Source organism: Sphaeramia orbicularis, chromosome 7 (genome assembly GCF_902148855.1).
Source record: "Sphaeramia orbicularis chromosome 7, fSphaOr1.1, whole genome shotgun sequence".
NCBI classification, from domain to species: domain Eukaryota; kingdom Metazoa; phylum Chordata; class Actinopteri; order Kurtiformes; family Apogonidae; genus Sphaeramia; species Sphaeramia orbicularis.
The window spans coordinates 40,970,205-40,995,695 of NC_043963.1; the positions used below are offsets into that span (position 1 = coordinate 40,970,205).

Sequence of the window (25,491 nt, forward strand, 5' to 3'; positions counted from 1 at the left end):
GGATAATAGTGTTAGGTATGATTATGACAGCAATATATGTTTGGTTTCAAAACAATTGACGTAGTGCCTGCTGAGAAAACACAACTAAATGTTGATTGTAAATTTTGCTTCCCCACCCTGTATATATTATTATGTTATTATTTGACTGGTTCGGCCCACTGCAGATCAAATTTAGCTGAATGTGGCCCCTGAACTAAAATGAGTTTGACACCCCTGGTCTAGCTGGTCTTGACTACAACACTCGTCACTGGTTTGACTTTGAAGCTGTGGGTGTTGCCCATTCAGCAGCACCAGTGTAACTGCACAGTTCAGATTTCACCACAGACTACTGAGCAGGTTTGTGGTGCTTTCAGTTTGACCTCAAGTACTGTGTTATTGTCTCACTGTCTGGAAACAGAAGCACAAGGAGGTCACAGAGAGGTGAACAGAAAACACAGAGGCACAAAACAAACCCTAGAGCTTCAGACAGGCAAGAACACAAAATGGAAATGTCAACAGTATAGGATGAAAGTGAGAAAGGGGCAACAAACGCAAAATATTAGGGATGCACCGATACCACTTTTTTTCCAGACCGAGTATGAGTACTTATATTTGAGTACTTGCTGATACTGAGTACCGATACGAGTACTTAATAATCCCATTCTAGTTCTTAGTTCCTTTTGTAAATGTGCTTTATTGTTGTTGTCATTAGTCTGACTGGAACAAAGTGCTGCTACTGACATTTAATGTGTTGGAATGAGCGTTTCTCAATTAATCCACCAGGGGGCGCTGTTCTGAATTAACCATACTGGACAAATACCATGAAGAAGAGTAAAGTTTAATGAGAAGAAGAAGAAAGTCAGCAATAACAAACATGGAGACGACAGAGGTAACACTAATGTGATACTAATATTGCAGCGTTTTTGCTAGTAAGGTTTAGAAAAGAGAAATGAGTTATAAGTTTCGTTTTCACTTCCGATGACGGCGGTCTGCACTGTTCCGTACCCCTCTCCGTCTGGGTACGCATCTGCCAGCACCTGGAAAACAGATGGAATGTATGCAGAGGACGGACAGGGTGCTGCGTCCGTATCTGTCTGTGTCTTTAACGTTACTTGCAGTCAGTGTTACTTTTATCACCGTCATTTATTTTGAAAAATCTCCACACTCTTCACACTCCACACACATTATTCCACTGTGACGTACCTGCTGCACTGAACTGTGAATGTCACACGACCGTAAGTGGTATCGGTGCATTTGTATCGGATTACTTTTGCGAGTACGAATACGAGTACACACACCGCGTATCGGAGCCGATACTCGTATCGGTATCGGTGTATTCCTACAAAATATGTAAAATAGGTCTGAGGCATAATATTGTTAAACTAGTGCGTTGACCTGTGGGGATCCATGGGTTCTAGATGTGGAGCACATTTAATCTCTGAGGCAGATAATTTCTATTTAAAAAACAAACAAACAAACAAACAAACAAAAACAGACTGTAGACCAGTTTAATTATGACTCCAAAAGAATTGTAATGTTGAACAAGTTCCCTCACTGTCAAGCAGCTTAATATTCAGGAAGATCTTTTTAATCACACATTTTATAATCTCTTGTTTTAGTTGCCAACACTTGATCACAATACAAAAAGAAAAAAAAAAAAAGTTCTGATAATGAAGGCCTTCTGGGAAATGTAAAGAACAGAAAGTGAAAGTGAGGAAAAGCAGTTAGATAATTAAAACTAATACAAAGCAACAATTACCAACCAGTAATTCCCTAAATGTATTTAATGGATTGAGTTGCAGCTAATTTGCATGTAGTGTTTGTGTGTAGACGTTGAAGGAGAATATTAAGTAACAATGCAAATGCACCAAAGAGAAGAGAAATAAAAAGAACAAAAGAAAAGCGGATGAAATGAAAAGTGCAACAGAGGTTAAGAGTAAAAGAGAGTAGAAAGTAAGACCGTTTTAAAAGCACCAAAGAGGCAAAAGGTGAAGGCAGAGTGAACAGAGTTGTGTGGATGAGTGCAGAATTACAGAGAAGATGAGTATGAGTAACAATGACATAAGCAGGGAAAAAAAGTTTCTGGAAAATAAGTGGATTTTTTTTTTTTTTTTTTTAGTGTTTATTTGAATAGGGACAAGTGTGTAAAACATATTGTTGTCATTGACCAGACAGACAGATTTGTAATGTCACTTCCTATCTCGGCTTTGAACCCATAAAGACTCAGTGCTGCTTTTGTGTCAGTTCCCAAATTATTTTTTCTCTTTATTGAACCTTTCTTAAGTGGTTTATCACCAGTTATTATATTTTCATCCTCTGTATATTGTACATTATTTATTTTTTTTACAACTCAGATTAAAGTTGAAGGTTATTATATCAAAAACTGAGAAAACCCGAAGAAAAAGTGACTTTTTCAGCAAAGATATTAATAACTGAGTATAAAAACAAGCATCTCCATCCACTGTCATTGATCCAACTCCATGGGTTTTACTGGTGAATCAATGTTGTAGAAGATGACGGTGTTTCCGTGTTCACTACGGAGCCTCTGAACGTCCAAATGGGGCATATCTGATTATGATTTAAAGATGACAAACTGCATTTTACCGTAATTATTGACATGTATTGATAGGATTAGTGGATCAGCAGGTATTATAAACAGTTTACATCAGTAGATGGTTTTAGTCACCAGTGACTATTTGGGTCTTTATGGGTTAAAGTAGATCAATCCTGACATAAAAACTGTAGAAAATACACAGATAATCAGAATATTTATTTTATTTCACTTTATTTAATCTTTAACAAGGAAAGTAAAAATCAATTTTTGCAAGAGTGTCCAGATAGATAGATAGATAGATAGATAGATAGATAGATAGATAGATAGATAGATAGATAGATAGATAGATAGATAGATAGATAGATAGATAGATAGATAGATAGATAGATAGATGAAAAAAAAAAAAAAAAAACTTTGGCTCTGAGCCATCCCAAAATTAATGAATTTTTAATCAAATATTGGGGCCAAAAATAGGACCAAAATTGGGACATGAAAAGCTACCTAGGTGTCAGTCCATTTGATCTGGAACACATGGCTGTAAATGGTATTACATAGCACTATAAATAAAGACACTGTGTTAAATTTAATGATCCTAGTGTTTTTTTCCAACCCAGACATGTGGGTTTTTCATGAATCTTAGTCTCATTCCAGGTTTTGTATGTAACTCATCGTGTCCACTTGCGTTACATGCGGAACCTGCCCAGTTAAATGTATGTAAATCGCAAATGATTTTGCAACAGTTGTCATTTTTGTGGAACACTCTGCCTTGCAAATTTAGTTAAATTCCCAAAATGTACCTGTGAGAGAATAAAGAGTTATTCAAAACAATAGTAGCACATCCTTTTGACCATGTTATATGCAAATTTTTGTCTTAAATATAATGAAAAAAATATATAAAAATGTGTTTTATCTGAAAAATAGTTTTTCTTTTATCTCAGTACGTGTTTATTTTTAAAATAGACCCAAAGTTGCTTCATAACATTAGTCTACATCTGGTTTGAATTTTTAGCCTCCATGTCCTGTTTTTAGGGACCAGTTTCATAGAAGCACCCAGATAGATAGATAGATAGATAGATAGATAGATAGATAGATAGATAGATAGATAGATAGATAGATAGATAGATAGATAGATAGATAGATAGATAGATAGATAGTAGGCTTGTAACGGTACACGTACCAAACCGAACCGTTTCGGTACACACCTGTTCGATTCGGTACACAGCTGTACCAAAATGGCACAGTATGTTGAGAAAAAGAAAAAGGAACGAAAGACGTTTGATGTGGAAGTTCTGTGCAAGTTCCACACGTACTTATTGAAGGACGTGCACATTGAGCCAAAATACGAAATAACAGCTGATATAAGGTTAAAAAAAAAAAAAATCAACAACAAATATGATGTGAACCTGGAAGGAAGAGACTGGAGACCCTCCGCCATCATTACAGTCTTGTTTGGAATCAGTTCAGGTTCAGGTGAAAGACAACAACGGGGAAAGAGACGTTAATAAGACGGACCTTGTTTGGGCCCTAGGAACTACGGTAGTTCTACAACACTTACACCAGCTCTGTCTGTCTGTCTGTCTCTCTCTCTCTCTCTCTCACACACGCTGTATAACAGAGGAATAGAACCTGTAGTTGGGCGTTGAAAGTATACAAAGTTTCGCTTTCGTTTCACGCCAGTGTTAGTTACGTTTAGTTATGGGACACCCCCACACCCCTGGCTCCGACCCAAAACAAAACAAAAAACAAAAACATCCCCCCGACAAATCGCACTCGCACATGCACGTACACAAAGTGGCCTAAACAGTTTGTTCTCTGTCCTAAAATAAATAATTTGGTTAATTTTTTGTTGTCAGTGTTTCTCTTCAGTTTGTTTCAACAGAACACCAGTTTGTCCTCTTGTTAATGTTGCAGTTCATGTGGAATTTTTTTTGGTATTTTTATGCAGAATGTGAACTGACAGAACTGTGATTTGATTTTTGTTGTTTGTTCAAAACTACCTGTCAGGGAAAAGTGCAATATTAATGTTTAAAATACATTTAGTAATATTAATAATTCATTTTATTTTCTATTTGATTTATAGCAGCAGAATTATATTCCTGTTTTTCTATATTCTATTGTGTCCAAAAATTAGGGGAAAATTTTTCAAAAATTCATAAACGTATGAAAGATATTTTGAGGGGTTTTCTTTCTTCCCGTACCGAACCGAAAAGAAAAAAAAAAAACAAACAAAAAAAAAAAACGAACCGTGGCTTTCAAAACCGAAAACGTACCGAACAGAAATTTTGTGTACCGTTCCAGGCCTAATAGATAGATAGATAGATTCCAGTCAGTGTCCAGTTTGAGTTCTGAAGGCAAACAGATCCACTTATTGAGTCCACAAATACACAAAGTACTTTTTCCAGATTTCTAATTTATGAAGCATTTCACAGTTCCCATTGGAGCCTGAGACTGACCATGTAGCCACATATAGTTGAGTTTTACATTAGTCAACTCTTCTGGAAAGGACATATGAAGTTAATGAATAAAAACACAGGAGAGGAGTGAAGAGCAAAGACTGATGGGAAACTGAAGTGAAATGGAGGTCAAAAAGAGAGAAATGAGCGGCCGGTGAACCTGATGTGACGTCCGCGGGCTGAGAATCAAAGACAGGAAGCCTTTGAGCGGTGAGTGCAGATAACAGTGTGCTGCTCCATTCTATGTGTGCGCAGTCACATGTCATTTAGTTCTTCTTTTAAAAAAAATTAGACGAAGCTTTGAAAAAGCCGAGCCACCTCCATCACTTTGTTCTTGCAACAGAATAATGCTAATCGTCTTCCTTTAGACAGACAGATGCTCACAGTGGACCATGCACTCACAGGTCCATATCATTTGTGGACTCGCTGTGATGTGCGTATCCATGGAAACGGTGACAACATGGTTCCGGCTGATGTATAATGACAGTGAGCGTTGCACCTGAGGTGAAAGAGAGGGGAGGGGCTGTGGAGAAAAATAGAAACCGAGGGTTAAAAAGGAGCGAGGGATCACAGCACGCTGTAGGGGAAGAAAATGTTTGTATGGAAAATGAAACTAAATTATGAATAAAAGCCTTTCTATTACCAGTTAGTAGGCCTGTAACGGTACACAAAATTTTCGGTTCGGTACGTTTTCGGTTTTCAAAGCCACGGTTCGGTTTTTTTCGGTTTGGTACGGGAAGAAAGAAAACCCCTCAAAATGTCTTTAATACATTTATGAATTTTTTAACATTTTTCCCCCAATTTTTGGACACAATAGAATATAGAAAAACAGGAATAATATAATTCTGCTGCTATAAATCAAATAGAAAATAAAAGAAATTATTAATATGACTAAATGTATTTTAAACATTAGTATTGCACTTTTCTCTGACAGGTAGTTTTGAACAAACAAGAAAAATCTAATCACAGTTCTGTCAGTTCACAATCTGCAGAAAAATATCAGCAAAAAAATTCTGCATGAAGTTCAACATCAACAGGAGGGTAAACTGGTATTCTGTTTAAACAAACTGAAGAGCAACATTGACAACAAACTGAACCAAATTATTTATTTTAGGACAGAGAATAAATTGTTTAGGACACTGTGTGTACTTGTGTGTGTGTGTGTGTGTGTGTGTGTGTGTGTGTGTGTGTGTGTGTTTGAGTGTGCGCGCGCATGGAACGTCCGATTTGTCTGGGGGATGGTTTGTTTGTTGTTTTTTTGTTTTGTTTTTTTTGGTCGGAGCCGGGGGGTGGGGGGGTGCGGTCCGGTCCATAACTAACGTAACTAACGCTGGCGTGAAACGAAAGTGAAACTTTATTTTATATACTGTCAGTGGCCAACTCCGAGTTTTATTCCTCTGTTATACAGCGTGCATGAGAGAGAGAGAGAGAGAGAGAGAGAGAGAGAGAGAGAGAGAGAGCTAGTGTGTTTTAGAACTACCGTAGTTCCTAGGGGCCAAACAACGTCCGTCTTATCTCCGTCTCTTTCCTCGTTGTTGTCTTTCACCGGGACCTGAAGTGATCCAAACTGGACTGTACTGATGGTGGAGGGTCTGCAGTCTCTTCCTTCCAGGTTCACATCATATTTGTTTTTTGTTTTTTTTTTTTTTTTTTTTTTTTACCTTATATCAGCTGCTATTTGGTATTTTGGGTCAATGTGCGTGTCCTTTAATATGTCCGTGTGAAACTTGCGCGGATTTAAAGTTCCGCATTAAACGACATCTTTCGTTCCTTTTTCTTTTTGTCAACATACTGTGCCGTTTCGGTACAGCTGTGTGCCGAACCGAACAGGTGTGTACCGAAACGGTTCGGTTCGGTACGTGTACCGTTACAGGCCTACCAGTTAGTGTTATTTTATCGCAGACCTCCTGTTGTCATCCACTCCTTGAGCATACTCCCAGTCTAATAATTTACATTAAATTAATTCATGTGAAATTAGCATATAAATTAATCTGTTTTGCTACTTTGCATCTCTAATGTATATGAAAAGCAATAATTCAGCTGGAGTTTAATGACAGCTTTTAAATTACGCTGTTCTAAACATCCAGGAGGCATTGTATACATGTGTAGATGGTTGACAAATTAAAGGAAAAATTAAAACCTTGTTCTGCCAGAGTAGCTGCACTCATTCTACAGTCTGTGAACTGTAACAGAGGGATAAACAGTGTTCTTCTAAAACACAGGTGTTAAACATACAGCCCGTTGGCTCATTGGATAAACTTACACTTTAACAGCAAAAAATTAAACAGCAAAAAAATTAAACAGCATAAAATTACAGGGACAGAAGCCATTTTAGTCATTTTATATGATTTTTTTAAAAAAATTAGTTGTTTGCAGAACCAATAGTACGGTGGTCCAGAGGTGCAACAGCCCAAAAACATTATCCACTAGCCCAAAAAATTATCCACCATAAGAAAAAAAAAAAAAGAGAAAGCCCAAAAAATTATCCACTAGCCCAAAAAATTATCCACTATAAGAAAAAAAAAGAGAAAGCCCAAAAAATTATCCATTAGCCCCAAAAAAATCCACTCTAAGACAAAAAGAGAAAGCCCAAAAAATTATCCATTAGCCCAAAAAAATATCCACTATAAGAAAAAAAAGAGAAAGCCCAAAAAATTATCCATTAGCCCAAAAAATTATCCACTGTAAGAAAGAAAAAGAGAAAGCCCAAAAAATTATCCATTAGTCCAAAAAATTATCCACTATAAGAAAAAAAAGAGAAAGCCCAAAAAATTATAAATTAGCCCAAAAAATTATCCACTATAAGAAAAAAAGAGAGAAAGCCCCAAAAAATTATCCATTAGCCCAAAAAATTATCCACTGTAAGAAAAAAAAGAGAAAGCCCAAAAAATTACCCATTAGCCCCAAAAATTATCCACTATAGGAAAAAAAAGAGAAAGCCCAAAAAATTATCCACTATAAGAAAAAAAGAGAAAGCCAAAAATATTATCCATTAGCCCAAAAAAATATCCACTATAAGAAAAAAAAGAGAGAGTCCAAAAAATGATCCATTAGCCCCAAAAAATATCCACTATAAGAAAAAAAAGAGAAAGCCCAAAAAATTATCCATTAGCCCAAAAAATTATCCACTATAAGAAAAAAAAGAGAAAGCCCAAAAAATTATCCATTAGCCCAAAAAATTATCCACTATAAGAAAAAAAAGAGAACAGCCCCAAAAATCATCCACTATAAATTTTTAAAATAACTTTATTTTTTGTTTTTCACCGATCTCCATTTCTGGTGGGTTACTTCCTTAGCATTAGCGACATTAGCTGGAGGCCTTAAAAATTTTCAGCCTATGCTTTTATTTATTGTGGTGGCCTTAATTCTAAAGCAAGAGACCTTTTGGGTAAAGAGCGCTCCCTTAATTGAAAAGGTGAATGATGTTTTTTTTGTTTTTTTTCTTATAGTGGATAATTTTTTGGGCTGTTCTCTTTTTTTGTTACAGTGGATAATTTTTTGGGCTGTTCTCTTTTTTTCTTATAATGGATCATTTTTTGGGTTGTTCTCTTTTTGGGCTGTTTTTTTTCTTATAGTGGATAATTTTTTGGGTTGTTCTCTTTTTTTTTTCTTATAGTGGACAATTTTTGGGCTTTCTCTTTTTTTCTTATAGTGGATAATTTTTTGGGCTAACGGGTAATTTTTTGGGCTTTCTCTTTTTTTTCTTACAGTGGATAATTTTTTGGGCTATTCTCTTTTTTTCTTATAGTGGATAATTTTTTGGGCTGTTCTCCTTTTTTCTTATAATGGATCATTTTTTGGGCTGTTCTCTTTTTGGGCTGTTTTTTTCTTATAGTGGATAATTTTTTGGGTTGTTCTCTTTTTTTTTCTTATAGTGGACAATTTTTTGGGCTCTTCTCTTTTTGTCTTATATTGGATAATTTTTTGGGCTGTTGCACCTTTGGGCCACTGCACATTAGGGTCTTTTAGTCTACATTGGTATTTACTGATTATTTATTTTTGATTACTTAAATGCATTTATTCGTATTTGCTTTATATGATCTTACATTTGTACACTGATTTATTTATGTTTGTCACATTGCACTTTGGATGCGGGCTGATGTCAGTGGTAAGCTGCAACTGAATTGCCCGTATGGGATAAATAAAGTTTTTTGAATCTGAATCTGAATTAAATGGGTGATATTTTGCTTTTTTTTTTTTTTTTAAATAGAATTATGCATTTTAAAACATTTCTACATATGCCTACATAAACTGTAAATACTATGCTTGGGTCTGAATTCTTCATTAATTCAACTCCACAGGTCCATCTTCAACCCTATTTCTGAGTAATGACACCAGAAAGGTCGTTTTGAGCGCTGGCCCTTTAAATACAAATGAGCCACTTCAGGCCCCGCCCCCTCAAAGCTGTGCTGCTCTGTCCCGTTCAACCATCAACTGAACATTTTAGGTAATTGGCTCGAAGTTTGGACATATTTTCAGTATGGACTACAACCACTGCTGCTGACAAACAATTATGTCATAATCAGAGAAATGTTCGTCAGAAGTCTGGACCTTATATGTGCAAACGTTGTGACGTAACTAGTTATAGATGTAACTAAATTAAATTAAATTAAATTAAATTAAAACAGGTTGTAGAAATCCACTCGATTTTTGCCAAAATGAATATAAAGATGTCTTAGCAGCACCTGGAGGGTTCAAATTCAAACATTTTGAACTATTAGGGTCCAAATACACAAATAAATGAACCAAAGACTAATAAAAGTGGGTTTAGCAAAATATGACCTCTTTAATATTTTAGCAATCATTTTAGTTCAGGAGCCAAATTCAGCCCAATTCAATCTCAAGTGGTTCACATCAGTAAAATACAATCATAACAACCTATAAATAACGACAAACTATCCTTTCACTTAAAACTATCCTTTCACAAAAATGCGAATAATCTGAACAAATATGAACAACACGAAATGTCTTAACTCTGTAAAACCTGACCCATCAAAAACTATCCACAAAATTCTAATTTTTTGGAATTTAGATGTTTATTAGACCTTTTAACAAGTTCCAAGCAAAATTTTGTGCCATATCATTTTGTTTATGATATATTTTATGACATATTTTGTGTCATTTTTGATACATTGGGCATTTTTATAAAGCACCTTATATACCTGCAGTATCAAATTTGCTACAAACTTTTTTATATCAATTAACTGTACTATAAAGAGTCAATTATCCAGTAACTATGCATTGTTTAATTAAAAAAAAACACCCCCCCCCAAAAAAAACAAACAAACAAACAAACAAACAAAAAACAATATAGATGTTGTTCTTAATGTGACTTTGAAAATTACCAAAGATTTTCCTGGAAAACGTGTGGACGATTTAACAATTGTGGCCATATTGAAAATGAAAAAAAAAAAAAAAAAAATTCCACTGGCTGCAGGGGGATGAAAATCCACAAGGGGGCAGAAAACACATATCAGGGGATATACAACAGGTTTTTAAGGAAAGTATTGTTCTTGTTGATTAGATAGAGGTCTCAGAACCTGGTGTAGCAAATATGATACAAATGGTTTTATAGGGTTAAGACACATAAGAACAATTTCAACAATATTCTGTTATATACCGTGATCTGTAAGTTGTAATGTACATGTATAAGTAACAAACAGACATAATATTGGTAAAATTGCACTTTTGTTTCTTAAGTAGATATTCCAGGTTCGTGTTACTCACATTTTTTAAAGGATAGTTTGTAGATGTAAACATTTTCATAATATGATTTTACTTTTTTCATTCTAAAACATATGTTAGACGTAAAAAGTTTAAAGTTGACATTATTTATACATTAATGAGTTATTATCTTAATAGTCCGGCCCACTTCAGATCATCCCCTGAACTATGATGAGTTTGACAGCTCAGTTCTAAAATGTATACTCCATCATTTGGTGTTGTGGACAACGCTGTCTAAATCCCAGACCTGACCAAGTTTAGCAACCAGGAAAAACTTGATACTTCTGGATGTGACAGGTAAAAGTTGCGGTGGCGTGAACCGTCCTTTCACAGCTAGAGTCGACTCGGCTGATGGTGTTGCCTGTGACTCAGCTTGTTAAATCGCCAGTGGCTGGTTTTTAGAATGTATTATCCACTGTAGTTTATGTTTTTTTCTCTGTATTTATGGGCTGCAGCTCACCTGTAGCCTAGAGGTGCAGGATTATTATCACACATTCCCCCGGTGAAATCCTGTCAACACTCTTCACGTTCTCTGTTTGACACCAGTTCTTTTAAACAGTAGAACTGCCATGAGAACAGGCAGAACTTCTACTTGTTTTTCTTTCACTGTCTGATCAATTCTACCATTAATATCCTCATCCATATTTTAAAGGGGTCATATTTTGCTAAACCCACTTTTTACTGCATGACTATATTTTCTTCAAATTGTATACAAATGTAGGTGTAAATGGCATTTTTAACAGTATAATGGCATTGATTATTGCACAAGTTATGATAATACTTGAGATATTTGAACTAGGGTGTGGAACTGCATGATGGTTCAGATAGAATAATTAGAGATTTCCCAGAACTGGCTCAGGTTGATGTCTGTAGTAGAGACTTCTGGGAAATTGGATGGAGCTGGTCAGTTGACCCAATTTCACCAGGGTCAATGACATAAATGTAGCTAAGATTTCCCAGAATTTCTGAAATCTGGTTGATTTGGAGGAGGTGTCTGGGGAGAGGGAAGTCTGGGCATCCCTGCTTAGACTGTTTATCCCCAGAACCCGGCCCTGGATAAGCGGCAGATAATGGATGGATGGATGGATGGATGGATGGATGAATGATTTGGGATGGAATGACCCAGGTCCACTCACTGTTCATGCAGAGGTGGACTATACAGACCCTGTAGACCACATTGGACCTGAGATTGTTGACTCACTGTAACTGTTGCTGTCTTGTAATGTATTTGGAAATGACCAAAAATAGTCACTGGCCCGATAAAGAGATAAGCATGTGTTCTTCAATATGTTCACTCCAGAGTTTTCTGTTTATTTATTCTATTTATTTATTCCATGTACAAATCTACACATCTACCTCCTGTATTTGGTTAATGTTAGCATTACACACACTCTATCATCTATAGTTTTTTGTTGCTTTTCACCATAAATATAATTCAGTTCATTGTCTTTATAACATTTGCATCATTTGTCATAAAATACAGGATGTCAGGAAATAACATCCCCTCTTTTCAGTTCCGCAGTTGTGGCTCATTAACTTCTAACCACAACTATTTGCCTTGATCCCCCCTCCTACCACCACCAGAGCAGAAGAGTTGTGACAACAGGCTTTTAACAAAATGAGATGTCCTTGTCTCAGAGCCACAAAAGCTACATCCTCTGTCTGTTATTCACTGCGCGTTCATGTAAATTTAGGATTAACTTTTGATTTAACTCACAATGTGTCACTGTGTGTGATGTAGGAGCTTGTACAATTTTTTAAATTTAATTCAAAGGCTAAATCACAGACACGATCATTTTTAATAGCCCATAACTCACTTTAGGAAACTTTAACAACTTGAGGAAAACTTTCATTTCTAAAGTCCTGCTCCTGCTGTGGCGTCTATAATCTGAAAGCAGAACAGACTTCCACAAAGATATAAAGAAGGAGCTCCTCTGGTGAGCCTCCTCCATCCTCCATCTTCAGTCCATGATGTCCACTTGAGGGAACTGAAGAGTTGAACAGAGTCTAAACACTCAACAGGTCTACAGTTGTTATAATATGATGGCTGATGTGACTGGCTGATGCTTTTATTTGTGTGAAAAACTCAGAAAAATTATCTCAGACTCCTCTTTATTTTAGTTAACCAGGTCTGTGTTTGTATCATGAGAAAACTTAAAAAAAAAAAAAAAAAAGATAGAGATAGAGATGATATACAAATAAAATATTGTGGCATGCTTGCTGCATTGCATTGTGGGTATTGGACATTTTGCTGTATTATGTTCTGTTTTAAGTGCAGGGGTTCAGGGGGGTTATTGCGTTTATGTGTCTAGGTTTGTTTGTGTGTATGACAACGTTTATTAGCCCTCTTTATGTGCATTTTTTTATTTTTTTTTAATGTACACTGTAAGCAAAAGCTGTAGGCCAAACAATCCCTTACCTGTTCGTCTATGTCCACTTGTCATTGATGTGCTGCTACTTTATGGTTAGTACTTGGTAAAACTATACATATTTCCTATGACTTAATTCCACATAAAATAACTGTTTCGCTGCCATACTCAGAAGTGCTACAATTTATAAATGAAATAGGACCAAGGCTCCTGTAGTCCAACGGCATATTAAAAGACATCAATTGACATACGTTTGACCTTTCAAGGTCACTCAAGGTCAATGGTCATGGCACAAAATGAAAGCCTATATGTGACTTCCTATCTATTGCCAATAGTAATTATATCAATATCTTCAACTGTTTGAAGTTATAATACTTTGATTTTTTTTCCCATTATAAACCAATGGGGATTTTAAAATGTCACAAATTCATAAAAAATTTAAAAATCAACATTTCTCAATTCTGTGAACAAACTTTGTAGACCTTGCCCCAAGGAACCTCTGCTATGAATTTTAACTGATTCTGGCTGATGGTTTTGGAGACGGATGATAGACACATGATGGACGGACAGATGACAGCTGATACCAATAGCCCAGGGGTGTCAAACTCAGATCCTCAAGGGCCGGTATCGTACAAGTTTTAGATGTTTCCCTCTTCCAACACACCTGATTCAAATGATGAGCCTATCATCCAACTCTGCAGAAGCCTGATAACAACCGTCAGGTGCGCTGGAAGAGGGAAACATCTAAAACATGCAGGATACCGGCCCTTGAGGACCGGAGTTTGACACCTGTGCAATAGCCCATTGGAGCTTCAGGTCATTGGACTAAAAATGAAACAGAAATGAATAAAATGCCCATGAAAGGGGCAAAATAACAGTATGTATAAAACCTTATAAAATAATGTCCAAATATGTACAAAAATTGCACAGTATACAGCAACAGTAACCGTTAAAGCAATGCATGCAACAGCAGCAACAGTGAAATAAAGTGACTCTCATTCCATCGTCGGAGGGGAAGTAAAACTTAACTTTGAACGTCTGACTCCCAGCTTCTATGCCTGTCTTTTACTGCAGAGGTTACACGAAATTTTCACAACTTCTAACCTATATATCCTCAGGGCCCCCTGCTGGGCCCCATGAATTTGTCATGTTTACCCCCCCCCCCCCCTTTACAGCACCCCAGTATATATATAAAAACATGTTGCTTGATAGCATAGTACTCTGTGCAGACTTCTGACTCAGTCACTTGGAAAACTACTTTAACCCATCGATCCATCTCTCTCATCTCCCATAAATGTTCAGCTCAGTTGATACGTAGTCACTGTCAGAGCCGTAGCATATGATTCACTTCATTTCATGCTCATCAAACCATTCAGTGAGCCCTGGCGCCCTGTGGATAGGGGCGCTGTCATCCTGGAACAAACCACTCCCATAAGGATAGAACTGTTTCATCTTAGGGTAAAGGTGAACTGAGAATTGCTACAGTATTGATTTGTATTGAGTCTTCCCTCTGAGGGGACAAGTGGACCCAAACGCCTCCGGATCCCCTCGCTTGTAGGGGTCAAGCCATTCTGAACCATTCTCTTGAGCATATGGTGCACGTACATGTACTCGTCCACTTATTGGCAACCTGGTGACGGATGACTCATCTGACCACATTACCTTTTTTTCCACATCTCTACACAGCAGCGTTGATGGGTTTTGCGCCGCCCTCTAATGTACATTCATCTGTGTAATGAGGGGTTTCAGCACTGCAGCTCTGCAATAATACCCCTCTCTTTGTAGTTGCCCACACTGTGTCCTTTCTGATAGTCTGATCACGTCCTGCACTGACATTCTCTGACACCTGAGGAAAGTTTGATCTGGTTTTTCTCACATATCGTACTAATCTACCATACTTTCCAGACTATAAGCCACACCTGACTATAAGCCACACTCACCCCATCTTCAACGTCTCACCATCGCTTCATTGATGCCAAGATTACGTGCAGCAGCTCTATTTCCTTCTTCGTCAGCCGGATCGATCATTAGCCCAGAAAACACAAATTAGCTGCATCATTTTAGAGCCACGGGTTCACAGTGTGTGGAAAAAAGTAGCGGCTTATAGACCGTGAATTACAGTAATTAACATGGCACACAGTTTCATACTTGTTTACTAATGTCTTTTCCATAGATCGAAATGCAAATGTCCTTTTAGTCAATTTAACTATTAAACTATTTTTCTGTCAGAGTTCGTATCTGTATTTGCTCATATATCAAGTAAATTTTCCCTGTTGATATTAATTGAAATGCCATTAATCCGTTCCAGCTCATTACATCGAAGTACGTCGAGATAATGTCTAGCGTATCCAAAACTTCTTTCTAACCTATCAGTATCATGCTATGAACCAGTGGCGATTTCTCATAGACTGCAAGGGAAGCCCGGCTTCCCCTAAAATTACGAAAATTAAATGGTTAAATATGTTCGGTTGTGTTGACATTTTATTGACTACAAATGTGTTAGAACACGTTCATCTTAACGACGAGTTCGTTCAGAATCGTCTTTATCACAAATCAACGGATGTGATGTTGTTCACTTCTCATCCATTCCCGTTGCGCTGTTTTCTCATCCATCTCTGCTCAGTGCATTTGTCCGTAGACGCCGGGCGTCTCTGGGCTTCAATGGGACTGAGTGGAACAGTTTTTTTCATTGTGTAAAAACTGGACGGTAATTGGATAAATACCACGATGTTGTCGGGCGTCTCTGGGGGTGAATGGAGCTGTGGGCGGAGCTCGGCCGGGCTGGACGCCAGAATCCCACGTGCTGATTGGAGGATCAGTCGAAAGGCTGAATCCCGTTTGATTGACAGCTGTTTTCAGATCTCCTCCTTCACTGACACAGTTCAGTTTAATACCACTGTGCATTCTGCTGTGAAATCAAAGAAACCACTACGAAATTACTTGTTCATTTCTTGCACCGTAAATAAAACCCACTCATTGTACTTCCGTGTTTCAATTTAACATAATTTCAGTGTTTTCTTGTTTCAGTTACATAATTTAATCATTTCTTGTTCGAGTTTAATATTGTTTTGTAGATAGTTAAATCAATCAAACTGTCGGCTAGGTCGGAGTGAAAGGAGCATCTCTAGTTTAAAAAGGCTGAAGTCTTACACCCACAACACAATGGGCCAAGGCAATCTAAGCAGCCTAGCTCTGCTGGACATTAAGAGGACACTGGTCCAGTCCCTGGAAAAGACGCCGACTTGGTACGATAATAATAATAATAATAATAATAATAATGGTCACTGACCATTTTCTTAAAAAGGAACGGAGGGCCGAATTTATGTTTAAATAACTTGACAAATTTTTTTATGTAAGCCGACAATAAGCTTCCCCTGTCTTAAAGACGAGCAGCCACCACTGCTATGAACCTAAGTGTAACTTATATTGAACATATCTCCAACACATATTGATGTTTGTAGACATACAAAGGGATCCGCAGCAGAGGGATGAAAGAGCCTCATAGCTGGTCAGATATATAAAAATTAAGTTGACAGGAGGAACCCATCAGTGCTCCTCAAGATGCTGTGGTGAGCAGAGACATGGAGGATCTGGAACCAGAATACCTCCTAGCTATCCTCCAACATTTGTCTTTTTATTGCTACAACAACTAGCGGCGGTGTATCTGAAGCTTGCTTGTAACTTGGATTTTGGCTCATAACTCAAAGCAACAAAACGCCCGAGCGATGGCTTGTAACTTGGAAAATTTGTAAGTTGGTGCACTAGCAAGTCAAGGTACCACTGTACTAAGTCACTGCTCCATCAGTCAGACATGGTCAAAGACATGTTTCGTCCTTCACAGGTTGTTCCAACAACGGTAGTGACGCAGATTCATTGGTTTGGCCGATTACCCGGGCTGTGATGGACTGGTCACTGACCCTGTGCAGCAGACACTAGTCTAAGAGGACACATTATCAGAACTAGTGCTGGGTCGCACCTCTAGGACAATGGTAGAGAGCAAAGCTTACGGCTCCACAAACAACAAGTGTGAACACATGCTTTCCACTCAGTCTCACTCACTGACTGCTGTTTGTTTACTTGCACTTCATCACCTGAAGACAACTGTAGTATGTCACTTCTGGCTACCAATGGCTGCTCCCCATACGTCAGTGTGTTTCAACCTTGGGGTCGGGACGCCACGTGTAGTCGCCTGGAATTCAAATGGGGTCGCCTGAAATTTCTAGTAATTGATTAAAAAAAAAAAAATTACTAATAAAAAATATATGGTGAGTTGAGAGAGAAAATCACATACATAAAAGACATGACAAACTGAAGCTGAAACTGAAGCATTGTGGTTCTGTTTATCTGTCAAATATTCATTGTGGTCAGTTTCAGATGCTGCAGCTCTTTCATAATTCATAGTTTGAGTTCTTGTTTGTTCAGTATTAATTGTCAGCCTTGTAAATCCAAACTGGACTGACTGTACATATCCTGACCAAGGAAAATAAAATTCTCACTTTGTGCATTAATATCAACCTGTTTTTTCTTCCTCTGTCCATAATAATATACATTATATAGACTAAATATCATCTAAAAGTAATGTTTATTTGCAACATAGTATAGCAAACTATTACATGATCAATAACAAATTCATTTTAACAAAAAAAAAAAAAGTCTCCATTTTGAATGTCTGGGGTCGCCAGAAATTTGTGATGTTAAAATGGGTCACGATCCAAAAAAGGTTGGGAACCACTGCCATAGGTTCTGCACACGTGTAATTGATGTAATAAAAAGGTCCAGTGTGGTGCATTTATGGTGGTTTTTACTGAATTTGCCCCTAATACAAAAAGCACAATTAATGTCATAAGCATGACCAGTACAGGTACACTCTGAATCCACTTGAACAGCCTTTATGACTGAGGATTTCATTATTGGTGCATCTATGAAGTCCTTCAGGGTCACTTTGGATCAAAAATGACAGAGTATTTCTTAAATACTTCATTTAGATTGCCGTCATTATTTGCGTTAATAAGAATACGAGTAATGAGGATAAGAAAACTGATGAAAAGTAGCTGCTACTGATGTGATATGTGTCTTTCAGAATAATGTTTTTTAAATAATAAAGTTTACTAATGATAGAAAACATTTTACATGTTACAAAGGTAAGAAGGAAAATCAAGTCCATAAGGTATATTGTATCTGACATTTCCTCAACTCCTTGTTTGTGAATTTTAAACTGGAACTAAAATAACAGATACATTTAGAATGGTGTTGATTTTATTCATCATTATTCCTATTAATAAGAATCATGGATGAATCATACTTTGATAATTGCCTAATTAGTTGTACTCATGATCCATTTTGATGAAACTACAGAAGAAATGGAAATGCACGACAAAAAACAGCACAGTGTCAGTATTTTAGAGACCTGCCAAAACGCAAATACAAATCTGCTTCTGCAGTTGAAGTCATATCTCATTAAGAGGAATCAAGCTGTTTTCACTGTGCTCGCTTAGATCTTTTCCTCTTCCTGTCCCAAATGACAATCAACTAGGAATTCTCAGCAATTTCATACCTGCCACAGAGCACGATGGTTCTTACTCAGTTGTTCCATACAGTGAGCAAGCATCAGCATTTAAGTTCTGCCATTTCCCATTCTTCCTTTCCATGTCATCTGTTTATTTAAAGCAGGGGTGTCAAACTCATTTTAGTTCAGGGGCCACATTCAGGCTAATCTGATCTAAAGTGGGCCGAACCAATAAAACAATATAAATAATAGGTTAAGAACTTATAAATAGTGTCAATACCAAAGTTTTCTCTATGTTTTTGAATGAAAAAAGAAAAATTCCGTAATGAAAATGTTTACATGTACAAACTGTACTTGAACATAACGTGAACAAATATGAACCTGAAAATTCTTAAGAAAAATAAGTGCAATTTTGACAATATTACGCCTTAGTTTATCATTTATACATGTGCATCACAGCATACAAATCACAGTGGATCTACAAATACACAAAATATTTAGTAACAGGCAGAATATCGGTACAATTCTACATACATCTCTTAAGAAATTTCATATTGTTCATATTTATTCAGGTTATTCACGTTGTTTTTGTAAAAGGATAGTCTGTAAATATAAACATTTTTGTGTGATTTAACTTTTTTTTTTTTTTTTACACGAAAAAAAAAAAACAAAAATTTGCGTTTTTCATTATTTATAGGCTGTTATGTTTGTTTTTTTACTGGTCTGACCTACTTCAGATTGAATTGACCTAAAATGATTTTCACATCCTTGATTGTTAATATCTTCATTATAATTTTTGCATTTCACATATTCACCCGTGGGGCCGGATCGAAACCTTTGGCGGGCCGGTTTTGGCCCCCGGGCCGCATGTTTGATACCTGTGATTTAAAGCAACACTATGGACTTTTTCAGCCTTCAAACTATAATTTCAAGATCATTTTGGTGGTACAACAACTCACAATGGATTCAATTACACAGACCTCTGCCAAGGCACATCAGCACCCCCACCCCCCCCTTCCCCGATCACCACCAAAATGTAACCATTTGTTCCTTGTGCCAGTATCAACATTTCCTGAAATTTTCATCCAAATCCGTCCATAACTTTTTGAGTTATCTTGCACATGGACAGACAGACAGACAAATCAACGCCGGCAAAAACAACCTCCTTGGCGGAGGTAATAATGTGTGACAGCTACTCGACTCTACTGCACCCTTTAACCCTTTCATGCATGAATTATTAAAACCTTAATCAAGATTTTTTTTTCTGAGTGTTTTTATTCCTCTTTAGGCATGAAAAAAAACCCAATGTGATTGAATTTTTTTTTTTTTTTTTAAATCAACCTGTTTTTCATGGAGTTACAAAAATGTTCACTCAGCTACACCATGAATTTTATTCTTGAAGCAAAGAAACATGTATTTAAAACCCAATATCATACAGTGATATGAAAACAGTGAAATGAAACCATGTTTAATGCAGCTAATCTGATGTTTTCTCACATTTTAACATATTCTAATACTAGTAATTACTCACTTCATGGAGATAATATGCAAAAAATAAATATTAACAATTGATTTCCACTCAGGAACCAATCAAGAACAGCAAAGTTACAATAATGGTATGAATTGCAGTTTATGAGAAGGTGCATAAGTGTCCACTGTGTTGGTTGATATGGTACTAAAACAACAAAACCCATGAAAATACAAGATTAAAGCTGTAGAGTAACTGTCCACTGTAGTGACCACTATGCATGAAAGGGTTAATTTCTGAAGGAAAGATGCTCAAAGTCTGTAGCGTGAATGTTTTACACCCATATTTATTTATAAAATGTTTAATTAACAGTGGTTGCAAATAACAGTAATTTCACCACATACTGTATCATAACAATATGCTGTCCTATATCTCGTCTATACAAAGCTCTTTTTCTTATTGCAATCTATTTTAGTATGTTTATACCATTGTTGAAGAGAAACCATGGGGGATTTGTCATCTCACTTCTGTAGGAGGTTATGTTGTATTTACTGTCTGTGCACATGTGTAAGTGTGCACATTTTAACTTTGTGTTTGCATTACTGAGCTGCACATCTTACTCAAATATCCATGTCTGCTGTAGAGGTGCAATGCACCAGAGCAGTACGCTGCCTTTTCAATTAACAACTCACTTTAGGTGTGACAAGAACACATTTATTATGTTCTAGTGTGAAGGTTTTACTATGGGGTGTGTTTATTCCAAATAAAGGAGCAGAATGGAAACGGCCTGATCACAATAAAGGGTACCAGAAAGGGTGCACATACAGATAAAAAATAATATTGCTCTATCAAAAAATCAGACAGGCCATTTTATTTGTCTGGTATTTCTCTTTTAAAGTCCAAAATATTTTTGTATTATGGTGTCTACTAAAAATTTTGCAGGCTTGTACCCCTGTCAAATCAGAAATTATTCAGTGTACGGACACTCCAGCCTAATAGCCTCCATATTTAACCCTTTCATGAAATGTGTATTTACTGATATACTGTGAAAACTATAAAATAAAAACATTTTTAATGCAGCTAATCTGATGTTTTCTCATATTTAAACACACTCTAATACTAGTTATTACTCACTTCATGGAGATAATATACAAAAAAAACATTTTGTTAAAGAAAAAATGAGAATTACAGTCTAATAACACTTGATTTATACTCCAACATGTTACTGCAGATCAGGTTTATCAAAAACAGAAAAGTTACATGATGCATAAGTGTCCACTGTGTTGGCTGATATGGAACTAAAACAACAAAATCTTAAATACACAAGAGAACAGCTGGAGAAGAACTGTCCACTGTAGTGACCAGTATGCATGAAAGGGTTAATGCCTACAAAGATATACAAATGTTTCAGCACTCAGGAGAATCATGCATTGTTTATTGTATAGATGTCGTGTCCAAAGCATGTGTGCTGAAAAATTCCATATATTGACAGAAACAATAAAACTAGACCCACATATTTTGAATATGGTGTACAGACACTACTTGGTGTACGGACTCTACAAGACTGGAATGGAAATCTGGCTTACCACATGGTCACATCTGTGTTAGATCTGTAACTAAGTCTTCCTGGTACAGGAGGAAATAAACATTTGTGAACAAGTTATAGCAATATCTATAAGGCATATACGCTATATTATTGATGGAAGTACAGAGTGGGGAAGCAAAATTTACAATGAACATTTAGTTGTTTTTTCTCAGCAGGCACTATGTCAATTGTTTTGAAACCAAACATATATTGATGTCATAATCATACCTAACACTATTATCCATACCTTTTCAGAAACTTTTGCCCATATGAGTAATCAGGAAAGCAAACGTCAAAGAGTGTGTGATTTGCTGAATGCACTCGTCACACCAAAGGAGATTTCAAAAATAGTTGGAGTGTCCATAAAGACTGTTTATAATGGAAAGAAGAGAATGACTATGAGCAAAACTATTACCAGAAAGTCTGGAAGATACTATTAAAGAAGAATGGGAGAAGTTGTCACCCGAATATTTGAGGAACACTTGCGCAAGTTTCAGGAAGCGTGTGAAGGCAGTTATTGAGAAAGAAGGAGGACACATAGAATGAAAACATTTTCTATTATGGAAATTTTCTTGTGGCAAATAAATTCTCATGACTTTCAATAAACTAATTGGTCATACACTGTCTTTCAATCCCTGCCTCAAAATATTGTAAATTTTGCTTCCCCACCCTGTATATTGGTGTACGGACACTACATGAATTTTGGTGAACAACGCGCCATTGAAAACATGCAGTTCGACGTAAACATCTGTTTGTGACATTGTTACCAAATTTTCTGCAGCCAGGGAGCAGACCAAAATCTGTCTAGTTGTGCATATTTAGTCATAATAATACTGAAATAACAGGTTCCCATTCTATTATTACAATTAAAGGGCTGTAAAAGAAGGGTTTTCAGAACAAAATGGTTGATTGTCTTAATACTGAAAATAAGAATTGATAATCAAGCAGCTGTTCAACAAAAATGATCAGTAAATGAAAAGCAATGTCATGTGTGTATTTTGTAATAAAAAAGACACAGGAGTTGAGTAGTAGTTATTTATTGTGTTAAAAAACATTATGTACAATGATTTTGCTCTCTTATAACAATAAAATTGTGCACATTTTCACGCTCATTGGGTCGCCATTTTATCAGTTTTTATCCGATTTTCTTCAAATTTGGAGGATTACAAGATCTAGTAATAAGATAGCCAAAGAAACATTTTGGGAATGGTTTTGGGGGGATCTTTTTGCAATACTGATTAATAACTGATGCAAATATACTTGTATGCCTTGATTGTGATCAGACCTAAAAGCAACTCAAACGCTAAGTATGTGTTTTTGTTTGTTTTGCAGGTAATGAACCGTCTCCTTTAGGCACGGTGGAGAGTTACAATCCAGTGAAGAAACGCTGGGAGTACGTGGCGCCCATGCTGACCGCACGCTGCTCCTCTGCACTCCTGCAGATACATAACATGCTGTTTGTGATCGGCGGCGTCGCCCAGGGACCCAGTAATGCTGTGGAAGCTCTCTGCTTACAGGAAACCGTGTGACACATGCACACACACACACAGGAGCTAACTGTTTCTAGTATTTTATTCATGTATGTGCATAAACACAGATGACATATATGATATATTTATTTCCAACGGATGGAACCCCCTGATGAACTATGATGTGAGTAACTCTGATTTACAAGCATTTTGAAATAAGAGCTGCAGAGACAGTTTTGGGTTTATACAAGTTTAAGGACAGTCAAGAGGACTTCAGAGACTGGACAAGGACAGCAAACTGACAGCTGTCCTACTCTGGGGAAATCAGAAAAAAAAGACAAAAAAATGAGCAAAAAACAGACGCAAACACTCAGTGTCTCATGAAATAACACGCCTTTGAACTGTTGAGCATTTTTCAATCTAAAGCAGGGTACTTTTCTGGATATTAAAGGAACATAGGGCCATATCTGTATCTCTTTGCAGCAGCCTTGCTCTCCCCTGCTGCTGCCACAGCAAGCTTGGACTCTTTTCTATGACTTTAGGAACATTTTGTTGACTTTTAGGCAGTGATTTTCTGGGATTGTGAATGTTTTGGTTTGTTTTTTTGTTTTTTTTCATTTTTGCTGTGTTGTATATGTGCAAAATTTAACACTGCTAGCTACCACTACTGCAGTGTCAACAGCAGTGGCCCTTAATGTGCATTCATGCCGCAAGCAGCTAAAGTATCAACTAGTTCATCCATGTTCCATAAGCAGTGATTCGTTGGCCTCCCGTTGACCACAGTCACTGTGTTTGTTTTATTTCTAGTGGCAGAAAAGTTGTCTGTGGTCGAAAACTGTCAGCACTTTGCTTTGCTACACATCTGTTCCACCTCTGTTACAACATTGTATCGCCGCAATCAGTCACCAAGCTCAAATAGTCACTGTAGCACAGGGATGCACAGGTCCATGGAGTGAGTGCAGAGTTACTCATACCTGCTGCACTGAAGCATCCAGACTGAAGAATAGTAACCGGAAAATACGTTTCTCAGATCGTCACCCTCCGAAAATAATTGCCTTTTTTTTTTTTGGCAAAAATGTGGTTTTTTTTCTTCTTTTTTTAAATTTATTTTATTCAAGAAAGGAAAAACAGTGTATGCTGCATTTTAGATAGAGTGTCTTGAATTGTTTTTCTTAGTTTAACCAACCAAATCTCCTCCCTCCCACCCTACCCACATACATACAAACTACCACTAAACGTGAAACAAAACAAAATAAATTAAAAAAAAAAAAAAAAAAGGGGGGGGGGGGGTGGGGGGGGACAATAATATAAATCATGATATGGGTAAATTAAATAATGATAATAATAAAAATGCATTTTTTTTTTTTTTTGGCCGAAATCATCAAATACTCAATTTCTGATTACATTTTTTGTGTTCCCTGAAAAAATGACTTAGGCAATTATTTTAGGAAGGTGACAATATTCTCCATGAGTTTTATACTGATATCAGTAAACTGTATTGTTTACCTCAGCTTGGCTTCTGTTAGATGATGTATAATATGGATAGAAGACCTTGAGGTGATGATACTTGGGCAACATTTTGAAGCAACTGCATTGGATTGTAGCAAGAACAATTATAGAATACGACTGCATAATATGTATGGATATTAGTGTTAAAACCTCCTAAGACACAGTGTCCATATTTGTGGACAACAGTTTCACAACTTTATACAATAAGAAAGAAAAGAAAACTGTCCACCACAAAGGACATTCCATAAAAATTAAAAAACTGCATCTGAAAAAACTGTTGCGTCATGATGTTTCCAATATAGGCATTTATTTAATAAAAAAAAACAAAAAAAGCTTGTACTTTGCGGACATGTCCTGGGTCTTCGGAGGTTAATTAACATTTTAGTTTGTGGTTCCCTCTTGATAGATCTCATTGTGGAAGCATAGATATGGGACTTACACGATGTTGAGATATACTGAGTTCTACATTTAAAGGATTTTACTAGGGTTGCACAATATTGGAAAAAACTGACATTGCGATTTTTTTTTAACCCTGCGATATGACAAAATACTCAGGAGGATATAATAGCTGTGTGGTGCCGACGTAAATGGTCAAACTAATTAGTTGTGTTTCCTCTCATTGCGGCAACAGGTGCATTAAGGCACTGTCAACACAGAACACGTGTTTCAATATCATCCTTCTCGTAGCCGAAATAATTCCAGATAACTGACGGTGCTTTTCTTTTTGGCACCAAGTCTTCATTTACAGTGATTTTCTGTTGTTTGTTGCTCATTTTTCAATGTTATTACCAGTGACTCACTCCAAAATGATTAAGGACGATTGTGTTTGGTGGATCGCTGCGTGCGGTGTGTGTCAGGTACCCAGCTTGAAATTA

The 25,491-nt window shown here is 36.7% G+C and overlaps 1 protein-coding gene across 2 annotated transcripts in view; it reads left to right on the forward strand.

Moving 5' to 3' along the window:
• Positions 1-24,285, forward strand: part of klhdc8b (kelch domain containing 8B) — a 536,176-nt gene extending 511,891 nt beyond the window's left edge. Inside the window, exon 6 of one of the 2 annotated variants that reach the window (XM_030139050.1) lies at positions 22,971-23,167. In XM_030139050.1, the coding sequence (XP_029994910.1) occupies positions 22,971-23,167 (197 nt within the window). Of the gene's footprint in view, positions 1-22,970 lie in introns of both variants that reach the window. The other variant, XM_030139051.1, reaches the window with a different exon arrangement.
• The last annotated feature ends 1,206 nt before the right edge of the window (positions 24,286-25,491 follow it).